This window comes from Vidua macroura, chromosome 4, assembly GCF_024509145.1.
Source record: "Vidua macroura isolate BioBank_ID:100142 chromosome 4, ASM2450914v1, whole genome shotgun sequence".
NCBI classification, from domain to species: Eukaryota; Metazoa; Chordata; class Aves; order Passeriformes; family Viduidae; genus Vidua; species Vidua macroura.
Window position 1 is genome coordinate 24,670,288 of NC_071574.1, and position 15,941 is coordinate 24,686,228.

A 15,941-nucleotide genomic window follows, 5' to 3' on the forward strand; every position below is an offset into this window, starting at 1 on the left:
TCTGTTCTAGTGTTTTAAAGAACTATTCCACGTATGTTCATTAGCATCATTCCTCCTCTCAAATCTTTCCCCAGTTTCAGGTTTCCTTACAAACAAGTCTGATCTTGTAAATCTGGCTTGGTAATCTCAATTTCCTGTTTGAATTGTTTCACTCCTTTCTTCCATTTCTTTGTTTAAGGACTGGCTTCAGTTACTTCAGATTTGTAATGTCAGGCATTCTAAAAAAATATCTTTTAGAAAGGCCTGTGAAACCTCAAGCTCTCTAGCTCAGGCAAATATGAAAAAGAGCTATATTTTAGTAAGTAGTTAACTGCGGGCAAATGGCAATGCAATATATGCTGAAATTGCTTCTGCAATAGGAACTGTTGGATTTTCTCATTAATTGAAAAGCAAAATATTGGCAAATTAGACTGTAATTTCAGCAAAGTTCTCTTAGGTCACATGGTCTATTTTGTCTGTTCTGCCAAGGCTGAGCTGTTCATTTTGAAGTGTTTTCTATAACCTGTTTTTTGAGTAACTCCAATTAAAAAGTGGTAAGATTATTTCAGTGAAATGTTCTTTATCATTCATTTGCCACGTGACAAATGTCTTTAAAGACTACCAAAAAGTACTTAAACTTTGTGCTATTAGAAAATATTCCTTAATAGACATATTATTTTTTTCCATACTGTTTCAGTTGTCTCTGAAAATTAATTTCTTACTTGAAGAATAATGACTATAATCTGGACTTAATTAATTCTATAGTCAATGGTTAAGATATGAGCATTACTGAACTAACAGGCAGAGGTTGTAAATCAACATTGTTTTAACAAACCATTACATTACAATAATTACTTTGTTACTTTGAGAAGTAACAAACAGTTCTCCACAAATAAAATGTCAGGACTGCATAATGTTGTATCACTACTGGGAAGAAAAATAGGTCACCTTCGTCTCTCAGGCACAGATGATCAATAAGAGGCGAATGCTGACTATTGGTCAGGAGATATATATCACCTTTGCTCTGGTTTCATTATTGGATATTTCTCTTTGCATTCCCAAATACCAAAGTCAATACCTTATTGGTTTTAGATCTCCACATTGCTACCATCCCATTAAGTCATCTTAAATTTGTCCTTCGCTGTTTGCCACTTGCTATTTTTCCAGAATGCGATTCAAGCATTGCCTTCCTCTATCTTCCAAACCATTCTTAACAATTAATTTTAATTGTTAATTCTAATTAATTAATTTTAGAGATGAGACAAGCATTACTCCAAGTGTGACTCAAGACGTTGCTACTTTGCTAGAAATACTGGCAAATCTTTTACTAACTTGAAAAAAAAATTACAATATGAGAAAAGAAGGGGAAAGAGTAATGCATAGGAAGGTATGTCCACGGATCTTGAGGAGAGTGAAGAGGGACTAAACCTGACTTGCACCAGCCAAGAATACAGCTCAAAGACTGAGTAATCTAGATCTAACAAATCCAGTACGTATGCATCTAGTGATGATTCCAGTGGAGTGGAGAAACACACTGCTATTGGAGGTCTGAACTGACCTCAAGAAATATTTATTGTCTTCCTGGTCATTCCTTAGTTTGTGGGTTGCGTGTGGCAAGACAAACCAGCAGTTCATTTACAACCAAGCTCTACTTATAATCCATAAACCACTCTGTTTTCTACTTAATCAATTCGATCTACGTTTTTCTAACATCCTGCTGGGTACTGCATCAAGTTATTTATTAGTGGTGTAGTTCTTTTTCAAATAGAGGTATAAAATAACCCTTATGGCAGATATTAAAAATTCATATTTACCAACAATTACTGTAAGACCTACAAGACACATCAGGTATTACCTTTCTAAGTGTGTAAAAGCATCTTGCTATATAGCATTATATTGGAGCATTGACTTTTTTATGTTGTAAACAGCATTTGAACTGGTTTCTAACCACAACATGATTAATTCAGTTTATTATCACTGAAGGCTTAAATGTGGCAAACCCAATACACAGATTTTTGTTAAGCAAAATCTTGAGGATTAATGTGATTTGTACATGCATTCCAAACCTTAAGTCACAGTAACAGGTAATTGGACATGAAATTATATTCCATAGATGAGGGAGTGGGGACGGAAGAATTTATTTCTGCTCTCTGTCACACCTGTAAAAACTTTTTAAAAAACCCACATATGTATAATTATCTAAAGGTTTTTCAAAACTACCTAACACTGTTGTGACCACCGAAGATGCTATGGGAGGAAACAGTTTTTTTTAATACTTACAAAAATGAAATTAAAGAATGACACAAATAATTTTCATTACATACTGGCAGTGCTTTTATATTCCAGGCCACTTATTTTATATTCTCTTATGCTTCATCTGTGTCATTAATCAATTTAATCATAATGGTACTAAAGAAAGAAACTATTAGATTTGTCTCACTTGACCCATTTTTTTCTTAAGTGAGAGTGTTTCTGTGTACAGTAACATTTTCTCTTAGAATCATGTTCTGTCCTAGATCTGCTTTATTTTTATTTTAGTGCATGTGAAATTAAATAACAAAATAACAAAATGAAGGTCTCAAACACAATTTTCTTGCTTTCTTGAAAGCTACCATACAAGCTGAGTAACTCTCTATTCTTTTCTATATCTTCATAAGATTTAACCAATATTTAAAACTGTATCACATACTTAGTTTTTCTTTTTTTCCACTACACCAGAAGAGTGGACACTCAGATAACATCATGTTAATTCTTGCAGTAACATCGAAATGCAGTAGCTGTGTGCATGGCCAAAAAAACTAAGATGACTACACAGCATGAATCTAAACTACATGCAAACTCCTGCTAAAATACAAAAACTAACAATATCATCTGACATGCAATATTTCCAACTGATTATGTTAGCGATTATAGCAATATTATCTGTATTGTAGTATAGCCTAGCAATATTATCAGTGGATTTTACAACGAAACCTACAAGGAAAATTAAGTTAGTAATCAACAGTGAATAAAGCTTTCAAAAACCATTTCAAGCTCTTTAACAGAAAAAAGGCTTTTCAAACCTCAGCAGACCTGTGGAAAACAAATATGTAAGATGTGCAGGAAATTATAATGGCAATGTATTGAATGTTAATTATATCCAAAGGAAAAGCCAGTATTCCAACAATAGCAGAATGTTCACAAAGGGAAAAACAAAGGCAGTATTAGAAAGAAATTAGTTTTGACAAGATCAGTGAGAATCCAAAGCTAAAAAGCATTACGAAAGTACATAATTGTCCCCAAGTTAGTGTTATGAATCTAGGGTGTTTGGAAGTAAGCTTATATTTAAAATAAATTTATTAAAATTGAAGCTTGAAATTCATATCGAGGACAGCCAGACAACTTAAACACAACACTGACGTCATTCCCAAGACATGTTTTTCATGATTTAACATGGATTTTTTATTTCTTTTCCCTCTAATGCAGCACTGCTTCATGAGACGCGCTGAGGTTGCTTAATAATTTAAGTAGTTTTTCCTTGCCTAGAAACAGTGAGTGTTCTTACACCTCCAGCATGAATTATAAATTCCATGGCTTTATGATATATATAAAGTGCAATCATTAGGAGGTTGAAGAACTGGGGAAACCTAATTCTTCTGCTGGACTTGTAGAGAAACCTCAACCTCTGACAGACCCCACAGCAAACTTAATTTGTAAGTAGGAGTCTGCTGACACTGGAAGTAATATCTAGTCATATGCAGACATTACTCTAGAGAAAATCTTCATGACTGGGCTGGTAAAAGCATTATAAATTGATGGCAATAACTCTGCAGTTAGAGAATTGAGCTGGTTTGCTCTTAGAAATAATTCTGCTAGTTGTAGGCATCAGTATATCTAACACTGTCTTGAGTGGCAAATAGTCAGAGACCAGCACAGTGTTCACCATTCCCGTGGTGTCCTGGTCAGGCCAGTATCACTGTCTCAAAAGCTGTGATGGCAGCACCACAGCTCAGAAAAAAAACATGTTCAAGAGTAAACTAGTTGAGCTCGGTAGCAAAGGCTCAGTTGGGTCCAGCTAAAAGCACAGACCCAGCAGACTCAGCCTCACCACCAGCAGGGAGAGGTGAAAGTGCACCCACCATGACATGCAACTTGCACCACACCAAGCAGTCCTTTACGACCACCACAAGCCTCACCAAGTCTTATCCTCCCTTAAACTAGGATCTGCCAACTCAACTCCTGCACTACCTTCTGTCTCCATCTTCTCAGCAACCTGTCCCAGATCTCAGCAACCTGTCCCAACCTGTCCAGCCCTACATGGATCACCCTACACGTAGCACCTTGGCCACCAGAGGAGAGCACAGGTTTTGCCCTGGCCACTGCAGGCCTCCAGGCATGCCATGCGCACTGAGCAGCGCCTAAGCAAGTTCTCCATGTAGAGCAGGGCCTCTTGCTTTTGGATTCCGCTGAAGGCTTTTCTTTCTTTGACTAGTAGAAGCCTGCCAGTTGTTCGGTTTAAAATCTGAGTAAAGCAAATCATGTTCTTCCTTTTAGGACTCATTTCCACAGTGCTGGCTCTCACCATGTAAATAATTGGGCTATCACAATCCATTTGGTCCCTCATCCTGACACCCAGACAACCCCCTAATTTTGTTTTGTTTTTACTGAAATGAGAGTTCTAAGTTCCATTTTAGTTATATTTAAATGCATTTGTATTTAACGATTGTTTTTCTTTTTATGAATTCCTATTTCCACAGTGAAGATCCTCGCAGTTCAGAACACTCAATCATCCCAACCATATCCAACCACATTACCTAACCCATCTTTGAGGAAGCAGCAATTATTATTGCCATGGAAAAATAGTCACATGCAGTGTTTCTAAATGTTATCTTTGACATATTGCATCCTCCATTATAATATATCTCATTTGTGCTTATCCTGCTCACAGTTCAAGACTATTGACACAGTAGTGCTGCATCCCTTGCACCCAAAAATACACAAATGGAATGAGGTATAGCCTAGATACCCGTCACTTAAATGAATAAAATCCAAAGGTAAAAAATGAGCAGCAAGGAATGAGGGGAGGCATTCCACACTCTCTTCCTGATGCACGTGTACCCGACATGACTGGATCTAGATCAGATTTTCCCAGCGTCCTTGTAGTTAGATGTTTCCTCTGTGTGGTAAACCAGCCCAAGTCAGAAATTTACCAAAACCACCCATATGTTAGCAGAAGTGACTGAAAATAACCCCTGAAACATAACAAATGATAACAATCAAAAAGTATCTACCTGTGTAATGATAGAAACAGGAACAACTCAGAAGGTTCAGTTTTCCAAGTAATTTAGCTGGACACAGACCCTGCAGTGTGCAAAGTCTTTACAGAAGTAGTTCCCTGACTGAAGTCCAGCCTCCTGCAATTTGTGGTTTGAAGCTGATTGCAAACTGTGAAGGTTTTGTCACACTAAGACATCTATAAAGACTTCCTCTATGTGAATTTTCCTTCCTCTAATACTGCTTGAATTCATTGTGCAGCCTTTCCTTCAGGCAGAGTCTCTTCATTTTGGACACCTGCATTCCTGGAACTGGTACTTAGGAAATTCACATTTGAGATCCTTGCCATGTTTCACTAAAATCAGCCCCAAAGCAATAAAGTTCAGGTAGGGAAGGTGAACACAGAACTTTGGGTGGGCAAGAAGCACACATCATTTCAAAGTGGTTTGAAAAGGTTTGCTTCCTTTGAAAACTTATTTCAGAAGGTTCTTTCAGTTTTTCTGTAATCCTGTTTTATGGGGAAACTCCAACTACTTGTGGTGGGTCTGGCCTTTATTTTGAACTTGGAAGATACCACCTTGATTGATATATCCTAAATTTGGTAGCCAGTGCAGCAGTGAGCTGATGTGTTTGCAGAGTCTCTCATGGGCTGCTTGTTTTGACCTTCTTTTCGTTTTTGTTTTACTCTGCACCACTCCAAAAAATAAATACATGGCATAATATCGTGGAGGCGCTAATCATACCACACCAGAACACTTGATCGCTGGGGGACACCTCCCAGGTGCCTTCCGACCCTGAGGGGCTTTTCTGCACAGGATGAGTGCGAGAGAAAACCAAACCCCGGCAACCTTGCACAGCTAGAAAGGCTCGACTTCCTCCTCGTTCCCCCCCCAACCCCGACCACCCCGACAGCAGAGGGCTCTTGGGGCGGGTGACGGGGCGATGCCGGGGGGGTGGGTGTGTGTGCTCAGGGGAGGATATGGGTGGGGCCCAGGGGGCCGCGGAGCGCTCCGCGCTTCCGTCCCGGCGGCGGCGGCGGCGGCCGGGACAGAGCCCTCGGGCCGGGGCTTCGGTGGCCGGGACAGCGCCCGCAGCGGAGCCATGAGCCCGGCAGGTCGGTGCGGGGCGGGTTGCGAGGGCGGGGAGGTTCCCACGGGGTGTTGTGTCCCGGTGCGGTGTTGGGGATGGAGACCTTGCCCTTGAAAGTAGCTCTCAAGTGCAAGCAGCCTCTTGTCTCTCTCTAATGCATCTCTTACGGTGTCGCAGTACCAACGTAGCTTTGCTGAAGAGGACGAGATGTAGCACCAAGAAGTTAGGAAATTAAAGAAGAAAAGCTGTACGAGCAACGTTAATTCGGTCCTACATGTGTATCTGCTCTGGGATAGTCTTAATTGGCTAATCATGTGTTGAGTCATTACTAAAAAATTGATCGTCCTCTTGCAGTCTCTCAGCTCTCCATATGGGATCCAGCCTGGACTGTACAGCAAAACCGTGCTAGACTTTGCACAGGAATATTAATTCCTTGTTTATGCTTCTGTTGGTGTTTATTGCAATATTTGGGTGCCTCAAAACTGTTAGTGTGTATTTTGTTACTCCCTTGGTAATGTGGAACACATTATCCCATTGACTGGTGGAAAAATTTGATTAAAATTTAAAATTACTTCTGAAGTCCTCATGTAAATCAGAGGCAGCCCTTAATCTGAACCAGAAACCTGTGACTCCATGTCCCTGTGTCCCAGTCATGTTCCCCTATTCACAGAAATACTGTCTATTTACTGCTTCCATTTTCTTCATGTGTCTTTGCAAGGCTTAGCAACACTTAAATCAAACCAGTGACTGCCAAGCTGGGCACTCAATAAAAAGGAAATGAAAGATGTGTAGCCAGATACCAGAGGTTTGACTGACCTGCTTGCGAGGAGCGCAGCCTTATTTTTGTGATTCTTCTATTAGGTGGGACAATATTTTATCCTCATTTTCTGAATGAGGAATCAAGAAAGAGAAGTCTGAGGGCCTGCAAAGGTGACTCAGTGCTTTGTTTTCTGTTCTGATTCATCATTTTAAATGACTGCTTCCGATGTCAAGACAGGTTTTTTGCCAAGTACTTTATATTTCGTATCATTTTATGACATCAGACTAACCACATCAGTTATTAGTTATCGAGTGCAGCTTTGTAATGACATTAGCTTTGCAAGCCATCTTTACCTACTACTCTCATTATACAGATAAAAACACCAGGGAAGAAAGGCAAAGTGACTTTTCCAGCTGTTTTGTAATGTTAGTTGTTGGTAAAATATCAAAACTCAGTACTGTTTTGCTTTCTACCTAGAGCTGGTGGTGAAATGGGTATGGTTATTGTACTGGTTGTTTTCTATCTAGACCCAACTTCCAGTATTGCAGGCATCTTTAAAGAAGAAAACTGCATATATGAGCAAAACTACATTTTAATAGCATTTCCAAATATGCATATGCTACCCCAATTATTAGGCAGACTGATGTTGGTGGATGTGAACAGTCAGCAGGGCAGTATTCTGATAATCACAGCAGTATGCTCAGTGATTGTTCTGTATCAATGACAGGATACCACTGTGCATGGCCTGGGGGCATATAGTTTGGAGTCTGGATCTTGGTGAATAAAGGCAGTCAAATCCTGAGTATGCATGTGAAATAGCAGGAGTAATTGCTGAGTAAATATGTAGGAACACCAAAGAGGGATGGCTGCTTTCCCAGCTGCTCACAGCCAGTTCCACACATTGGTAGGGGAAGAAGTAACAGTAGGCTCAGCCAGCAGAGGATGCTCTGGCCTTCTACTCTGGCGTCATTTATCTGTCATTTTTTCACGTATTGCTCTGCGTAAGCTTCATCCACCTGCGACCTCCATGCACAAACCTCTCTCCTGCAGGTTTGCCACAGCATCAAACCTTTCTTTTATAGAAAGAGCTCTGTTGTCTACAGAGGTGCATAGAGGTATGTTTTCTCCTGATGGAACAGCATCTGTGAGGTACTGGGGTTGCTTCAGGTGGATTGCCCAAGGCCTAGTCTAGCTCAAATCTGAATGCTGTTTGGGATGCTTGGTGGGACAGACGGGCTTGTTACTTGTCAGGACTCCATAAAAGACCCGAACCTAGATGAATTTTATGCAAATTCCATTAAAGTTGCTGTAGCTAATAGAGATAAAACATCTGTAATGCATGATCTTTGATGACCTCTGCTTACCTTTGAGACAGGAGGCACTGACAGGATAACTTCATTGCTATGCCATGTTAGAGTCATTATTCCTCTCCACATTCAGGAGTGTAATTATCTTCATTGAGGTCTTTCCTTGTGTGTCCTTTATTTACACAGTGTACATTTTTGTATCTTCAACTGTTTCTGGGTCAATGTTTATGTAAGTGGTGTTCTGGGAGGGAATCTAGACAGTGAACAGACACAAGTAATGCTTGATTTTTGTTTTTCTCAAGAATTAGGGAGGGCTTGACTTTTTAGTAGTTAATAATTTTTCAGCTCCTTCACTTTTAGGGAAAAAAAGAGTTCTCAGACAATGATTTGATTCAAAATCCAAGAAATCTAGTGGTGGAGTTTGAAGCAGATTCAGTAATACCATCATAATACAAATCTTAATATTTATATTCAATATTAATTATTAAGTAATATTAATATTATTAATAATGTATTAGTAATTTGAGTATCAAAGAAGCCAGAACTGAAGTACCTCAAAGCTATAATTTGCCTTTGGAAGTGTTGGGATGCTCATTCAGATTCAAAAGTTGATCTTAACAAGCTGTGTTCCTTATGCTGATCCTCTCCCATCTCCCTTCTGTTGCAAGCAGCAATTACTGAAGTTTTCATAGAAGCAATTGATCACCCACATTTGAAAAACTGTAGCACTGATGCCACTGATGTTGTGATAAAGGTGAAAGAAAGCAACAATCTCAGTTTCTTAAAAGAAGAACATTTGTGCCTAGGGACTCAAAATCCACAGTGTGACTCTTTCCCTGTCTGTGTATCTCTTGAAGCGAGTCTCTGAGGATTTGATTAGTTTATATACTCTTTTATTTGCTTGTAGGTAATAAAGAATGTTTTATGTCCTCTAACAAGCTTAAGCGCCCCAATGCAAACAGCAGCAATAACGTATAATATAATTATATCCACAAGGGAGGTCCAGTGATTTCTATTGTTAAAAAAATTAAGTTGTGCTGACCTTTTTTATAAATCAAAATTAGACTACTGCAATGTGAACTGTAATTTAAAAACCCCCTATGTTTTATTAAATGTAAACAAAAGTAGTAATTTTAGAATGGTATTGAAAATTTTTTTTGAAACCAGTGTGAAGATAGGAAGGCAGTCACGAATACCAAGATTTTAAACTGGAATCTATATCATGTAATGATATTGATGTTCATTTAGTGTTTATTGGCACCCTGCATTGTAAAATAGCAAGGCTTTGTATGAAGCCACAGTGTATAATTTATGCTGTCACAGACCTAACAGTTAAGGCAAATTGGTCTTGCCATCCCCAACATTACTTTGTTTTTCAACATTTCTGTGAGTTTTTGTGTACAGTTAGGTAAGAAGAGTCTTACACTTGTTTGACATGGAGACTGTTCAAGCAGAGGTACAGCTGAGTTTGGAAAGCACCCATTTATGTTTGGATCACATGCTTAACAGATGGAAAGGACTCGAAACTTTATACAGGTGTTTATAAATAGCTGCACTCTGTGGCTAAGGTTCACTGCTCTTGCTTCTCTGTAAGAAATAAAGAATTCATGTAAGACCATGAAACTGAAATGCAATGACTTTGTCAAGTTTCATAGTTTTTTTTCTCTGTACCTACTGGTAAACTTACTTCAAGTGAGTTGTTTAATCTTGCAGGTCTTCGTAGCTGAAAGAAATGTATGGTGGTGTCTGGTCTTGCCCTGCATCCTTGGGTTTCCTTTCTGGGGAAACCAGCATCAGAAAGGAGGCTTTCCTGGTTGTCAGAGTTTTGCCCTGATACCAAGTTCAGGTGAAACTGAATAGAGCAGCTGGATCTAAGAGCTAACACCTGGTCCTAGATCCCCTATTCTAGACATGCATAAAAGAGTTTCCTTACAAGAAATAATGTCAGACTAAAAGATAAACAACCTCCTGTCCTCAAACCTGACTGAGACCCTGTCACATACAGTTCAATTCATGCCTAAATGTGCTTTAGCCTCCACATTTCTCAGCATTGGGGACATGCATGTGTTGTGCCTCTCAAACAAAGCAAGGTATTTTCATGTCAAAATGTAGTGAAGTAATGATATTTTCACTCCCTATTTGTTGTTATACTTGCTTCCAATTAAAAAGAAAAAACAAAACCCAAACCCAAAATGAAATATTAAATTGGTTTTTTGTTCTCTCTACAGGGTGAGTGTAAAGTTGTGAAGAATAAATAATTCAAGTTTGTTTACTGTAGTCAGTAAAAAGTGGTGTTTGTTTTTCTTTTTGTTTTTAATATCAGATTAGAGAAACAATTGAAATAGTAAGCATTATTTATTTTCCAGTGGAAAATGTCAAAAATTCTGGAAGCTTTGGGAAAAATGGAACAATGAATAGAATGACATTTATGAATTAAACTTTTAAGAAATAAGGTAATATATGCTAAACATATTTTTGTATAGTGTACCCTTCTGTTTTTCATAATTTTCATTTATTTGTGAAACATTTACAATTGAAATAGATGAAAGGAAAAAAATGATGGCATGCCTGGAATGAACATGGACAATTTTTAGTAATTTGAAGACTGGAAATAAAAGCCTTCATGTTAAGCAGTTCTGTGTCCTCCGTAAAAATGAAAGGCTAAATATAGTACAGGCTTCAAAGCAGTTTATTGCTAATATGCTAGTGAACATTAAATGAAAACAAGCAGTACTTTAATCAGAAGCCACAAGTGTGACGTGCCTCTGATTTATTAAAATTTGTGATTGAAAAGACTTGGGCACTTGCTTTTTGTTAAATTATAATATGCCTGGTGACAGAAATAAATTTCTTAAATTAACAAACCCATATTAATTGCAGAAACCAGGTATCTTCTGAGTTTGATTAGATTCCCTTTAAAATTATGAAATACTGGGGGAAACTAGTAAATATGCAGCATTCAGTATAAAGCCCTTCAAGAACAAAAGAATTTCCTAAGGAATTTTGTTAGTAAGATTATTTTGCAATATTTTCAGTAGCATTCCTGTAATTCAGTTGTGACTGAACTGTGTAGTGCTGTTCAGGAGTGCATGCTTGGGCTGATGTACAAAAACTCCCAAGAAGGTGGCCAGTGTATCTCATGTTGTACAAGCAGACTGTCTCTACCTAGAAGAACTAGTTCCCATTGCAAACTCAGTTTATAGAAGCATTTTAAGAGGGAAAAAAGAAAAAGTCCTCTGAAAAATGACTATTTGATAATTATTTTCCAACTGCCTTTTGTTTGAGGGAACTGAAATAAACAATTCATGTGAGTTATAGTCTCCATTCAAGTTTACTTCAAACTGTGGGAGAGTGAGATCCCACATGCAGCAGGGGCAGGGGCAGAGGCTGAAGAGGAGGCTGAGGGTGCCCTTCCAGGAGTTGGTTAGAAAGGTACCTCAGGTATACAAAAGATATGAAAGAAGGGATGAAGGAAAAGTAAAAGTACAGGCAAGGATAGTGGCACAGTTTTTACAACCCCCAATGGGAAAAAGTGCAGAGACCCCCAGGATCAAAGGGATGGACGCAGAAACTTCCCTGTCTTAATTTGAATTTCATGCCAAAGGGGGAACAATTTTTCAAATCTTCTTTTGATAAGTGGAAAAGATGAGCAGGTGCATTTTATTCAACCAATATTGGTGATGTGTATATGTTTTATCTTCATAGCTACCTTTGCCCATTCCCTTCAAACACATTGTACAGGGTGGAGAGAGGCCACGAAGAATAACACATGACCAGTAAGTTGGCTTGTGTCCACTGAGTTGTTTTGTAGGTACACAGTTTGTGGTAATTGGGTGGCTGAGCTTCGTCCCCAGTGGGCTACAGCTGTGAAAAGCAGGTGAGCAGCATTGACAGCAATGAGCCATGGAGTGCCCAGGTGCACTGACCATCACCAAAGGGAACAGAGGGCACACAGGTGCAATGTAGGAACATGAGGGGTATAAAAGGTTGGGCTAAAGAACAAGAAGGGCAGATGCCTGAAGCCTTCTGATGAGGTATGGTGTTGCTCTGTATGGGTGAATGCTTAAAGCCTTCTGAAATTGTGTGTTGCTACTCTGTGTATTGTGGCCATCCCAACTGTGACATTGTTTTATACTTTTTCTCTGTGTGACAATATTCATTGCCTTTGGGAGGGTTTTGTGGGGTTTTTTTTGGGTTTTTTTTGGGGTTTTTTTGTTGTTTTTTTTTTTAACCCAGTTTAAAACTCTGTGCTGACTGGGTGCAGCAAAACTGAAGTGCTACCATGAGCCAGGTGAGTTCTCTGGCTTGCCCAGATCCTGCTGTTGAGGAGCCAACTCCTTGAGAAGAAGATGAATAGAGGGACCAGGCTGGGAGTGAAGCTGTAGGAAAGTCTGCTTTGCATCCCTGACTAGTCAGCCTAGTAACAATGTGGTGGGGGTGCTGCAGGCTGCTCCCCACTGAGAAGTGTGGGGCAGAACATCAGGGGTTGCTTGAGGTCACACAGGTTACTTGAGATCATTTGTGCTGATCTGAGGTCATTGGAGTCCCTGGTAGGGGATACTTGAGGTCATTTGGGCTGACTTGGACAGGAAGCCCCCTTAGCACAGATGCTGCCTTTGGCCTTTGCTGTTCTTAACATCCAACTGGGATAGCAGAGACAGCAGTCAGGACAGCTGGGCATGTGTGGACCCATCATACTAGTGTCAAGGTCTCTTAACACCCTGGAGGTTTGTACTTTTCAGCTGAAGAAAAGGGTCTGCACAGCCTGAGCTTCTGAACTCTGGGGTTCTGTATATGTATACTACTCTGGTAGTAGTTTCAAGGGGGGATATGTGGTAGGTGGTTTGAGAAGGCTGTACCTTCCTAATGCCTCAGCCAATGGGGAAAGGAAGAGGGCAACATATGGCTGGGAGTTTGGGATAAAAGAAGGCTGTGCCCTCTGAAACATTGAGAGAGAAAACCCAGTGAGTGTGTGCCCCAATGGGCTCTCTCCCTTTACTTGTTTATTCTAATAGAGTTGCAGGACTCCTCTGTCTCCTTTTTGGCCATAAACTTCTGGCATTTGTGGATTTTCCTGATAAAAGCAAGGCCTTCAAGTAAGCCAGATAGATGTCAACATCTTTACGAGTGTCCACATGATTCTATCTCTGTCTGAAAAGTAAACTCTAGCAGCTTAATCTTACTTGAAGTATCTAAAGGTAATTTGCATTTCAAGTTCATCTGAATCTTTTAAACAGTATTTTTGAAGGTAGGCTGATACTATGAGAACTTTTATAAAGATTTAATCAAATAATAGAAGTGGTTTGCTTGGAAAGGATGTTCTATAACATCTGGAAAATCTAATAAAAATGCACAAAATTCAATATAACTTTTTCCTCCACCCCCCTGAGATGTCTATTTGTACATATTTCACCGAGTCTCTGGTTGTTGTAGACTTCCTACCTCTAAACATGGAAAGCTGATTCCCCAGCCTACTAGTGTGTCTCAGAATATTTAATCAACGAAGCCTTGTTGCTGTGCACTATCAAAGGAAATTTTGCCAGTGTTTTTAATCAAAACTTTAAGGTTCTTATACATGCATTCTAGTTTTTTAACACAGTAATCTTATCATTAAAACTTTCAAATATACTCTTCTGTATCAATTCCATTCCCTGTTCAAGACTAGCTATTTTAGAGGAGGCCAAATCTGATTTGGCCTTGAATGAAATAGTCTCTAATGATTGAACTGGGGAAAATGTATTTTCAGTGAAAGTTTAGGCCAGATCCTACATTTAGCAGTTTGGAAACAGAAGAATTTTCTGCTTAAAGGGTCCATTCAGGACAGTTTCATTTTAATTTTCTGCTAGTGTTCTTGCCAAGCTATTGTCAGCTGGTTTTCTAAGAGAGTTTAAAAACAGCTATGTTTCATTGGCAAACTTAACAGCCAGTATTTCAACACGGATGCTTATAGAATTCATTAAAATGGCAAGCCATGTTTCTGTATCTTAGCTTGTAAATATATAGTGTATACCATAGTTTTTGTACTCCCACATGCTCTTAAGTCCAGGCTCGTTTTGAATGACATGTATAATAATGAATAGCATTCATTTTGAACACAATCATGCCTTAAATAACATAGTTAGAAGGCAGAACTACCCTTTCAAACTGTGACAACTCATTCATTGGATGTAACCTATTGGAGACTTCTGTGAAAAGCTAGTCCTTTTTATAAGAAATCAAGGGTTGAACATTAACCTAAAATACTTGAAATATTATAAAAGCCAATTACACTATTTTATTTCTCACCCCAATTATGCCATAGATGAGCATTGTAACATTTGAATTTCCAAGTGTACGTGCTCTCCCCTAAACAATGTTTTGCTTAATAAGTGAAAATGTTTTCACTGTTGTGTAACAAAAACCAATCCAGTACTGGATAAATGATAGTTCAGAATCTAAGTCTTTATCGAAGTGTAGAAGTCTTTAGAGGAGTGTTTCCAAACCTAGGTTCCTCTACTTTTATAGGTTTTTATTTCTTACTGAAAGATCAGAATGATTAAAAGTTTCTCAAGAGGTGTAAGCACTGTCATTTTTTGAAATTGACTCTTGAACATGTTGTTTTGTTTGTGGATATTTCTCTTCTTGGTATATTCTAAAATCTGGATCACTGAATTTTGATATCATAATAAACATTTAATTTAAGAAAGGTTTAATTTTGTTATGGTCCTGATTAGCCAGGCCAGGTACCTACAAGGGCATTAAACACCACAGGAGCATATGGCACTGCAGTCTGTGCCAGCTCTTAGATTCAGTAAAAGTTCCTTTGCTCAGGTGTCTCTTGAGGCACCTGCTTGAGGCACACACACAAGTGTGCCTGAGAGAGTGGGAGCTCAGCTTCATGCTCATGTTAGAGTATTCTAGCACTGAGTGGATGTGGTCAGGGAGCATGCTAAGAACTTTTTTTTCCTAATGCTGCAAGGCTACTTCCACATTGGTGAGTAGTGTTCCCTACTAAGCAGGATGTGCAGAGCTCAGCAGTAAGGCCTGAGAGCCATGCAAGGTACATTGAAGAGAGTTTATTTTAGACATGCTCTAGTTTGGCCTTTGCAGGCAGTGCATGTGAGGTGTGCTTCTAAATATTTGAGATGTTTGTGCAGTTACAACATTAATCTGCAGTAAATGGAAAATGGAACATGGGCAGAATAAACTCCGGAGGAGGAAAATTAAAACTGCACGTTGGGTTTCATACCTTTACCAAATGTGCAAGTAGTTACTGCTGACCAGCTGGCACTCGGTAGTGTGTTAAACTGTGAGATCCTGAGGAGTCTTGCATTAGACACTAATTAAATACAAGTACAATGACCATGGTGATAGACCTATGACAGCATAAACCTCTTTTAAGGTTTTCTGAATGCTTAAGAGGAAAGTAAAAATTTATTTATACAGATTTGGTCAAACAACAAGGGACTTGATGATGTAAAAAGCAGGATGCTTTATAATTCTTTGGTCCTAGCCTGGCTACATCAAGCTTCTGAGTTTTACTGTATTTGAAACTACACAGGTTCTCTGACTGT

At 39.0% G+C, this 15,941-nt stretch overlaps 1 protein-coding gene across 1 annotated transcript in view; it reads left to right on the forward strand.

Annotated features, from left to right (window-relative positions):
• Positions 1-6,174: 6,174 nt before the first annotated feature.
• BANK1 (B cell scaffold protein with ankyrin repeats 1) overlaps positions 6,175-15,941 on the forward strand; it is a 137,765-nt gene continuing 127,998 nt past the window's right edge. The window contains exon 1 of the mRNA XM_053976660.1: positions 6,175-6,346. Within this exon, the coding sequence (XP_053832635.1) occupies positions 6,175-6,346 (172 nt within the window). The remainder of the gene's footprint in view (positions 6,347-15,941) is intronic.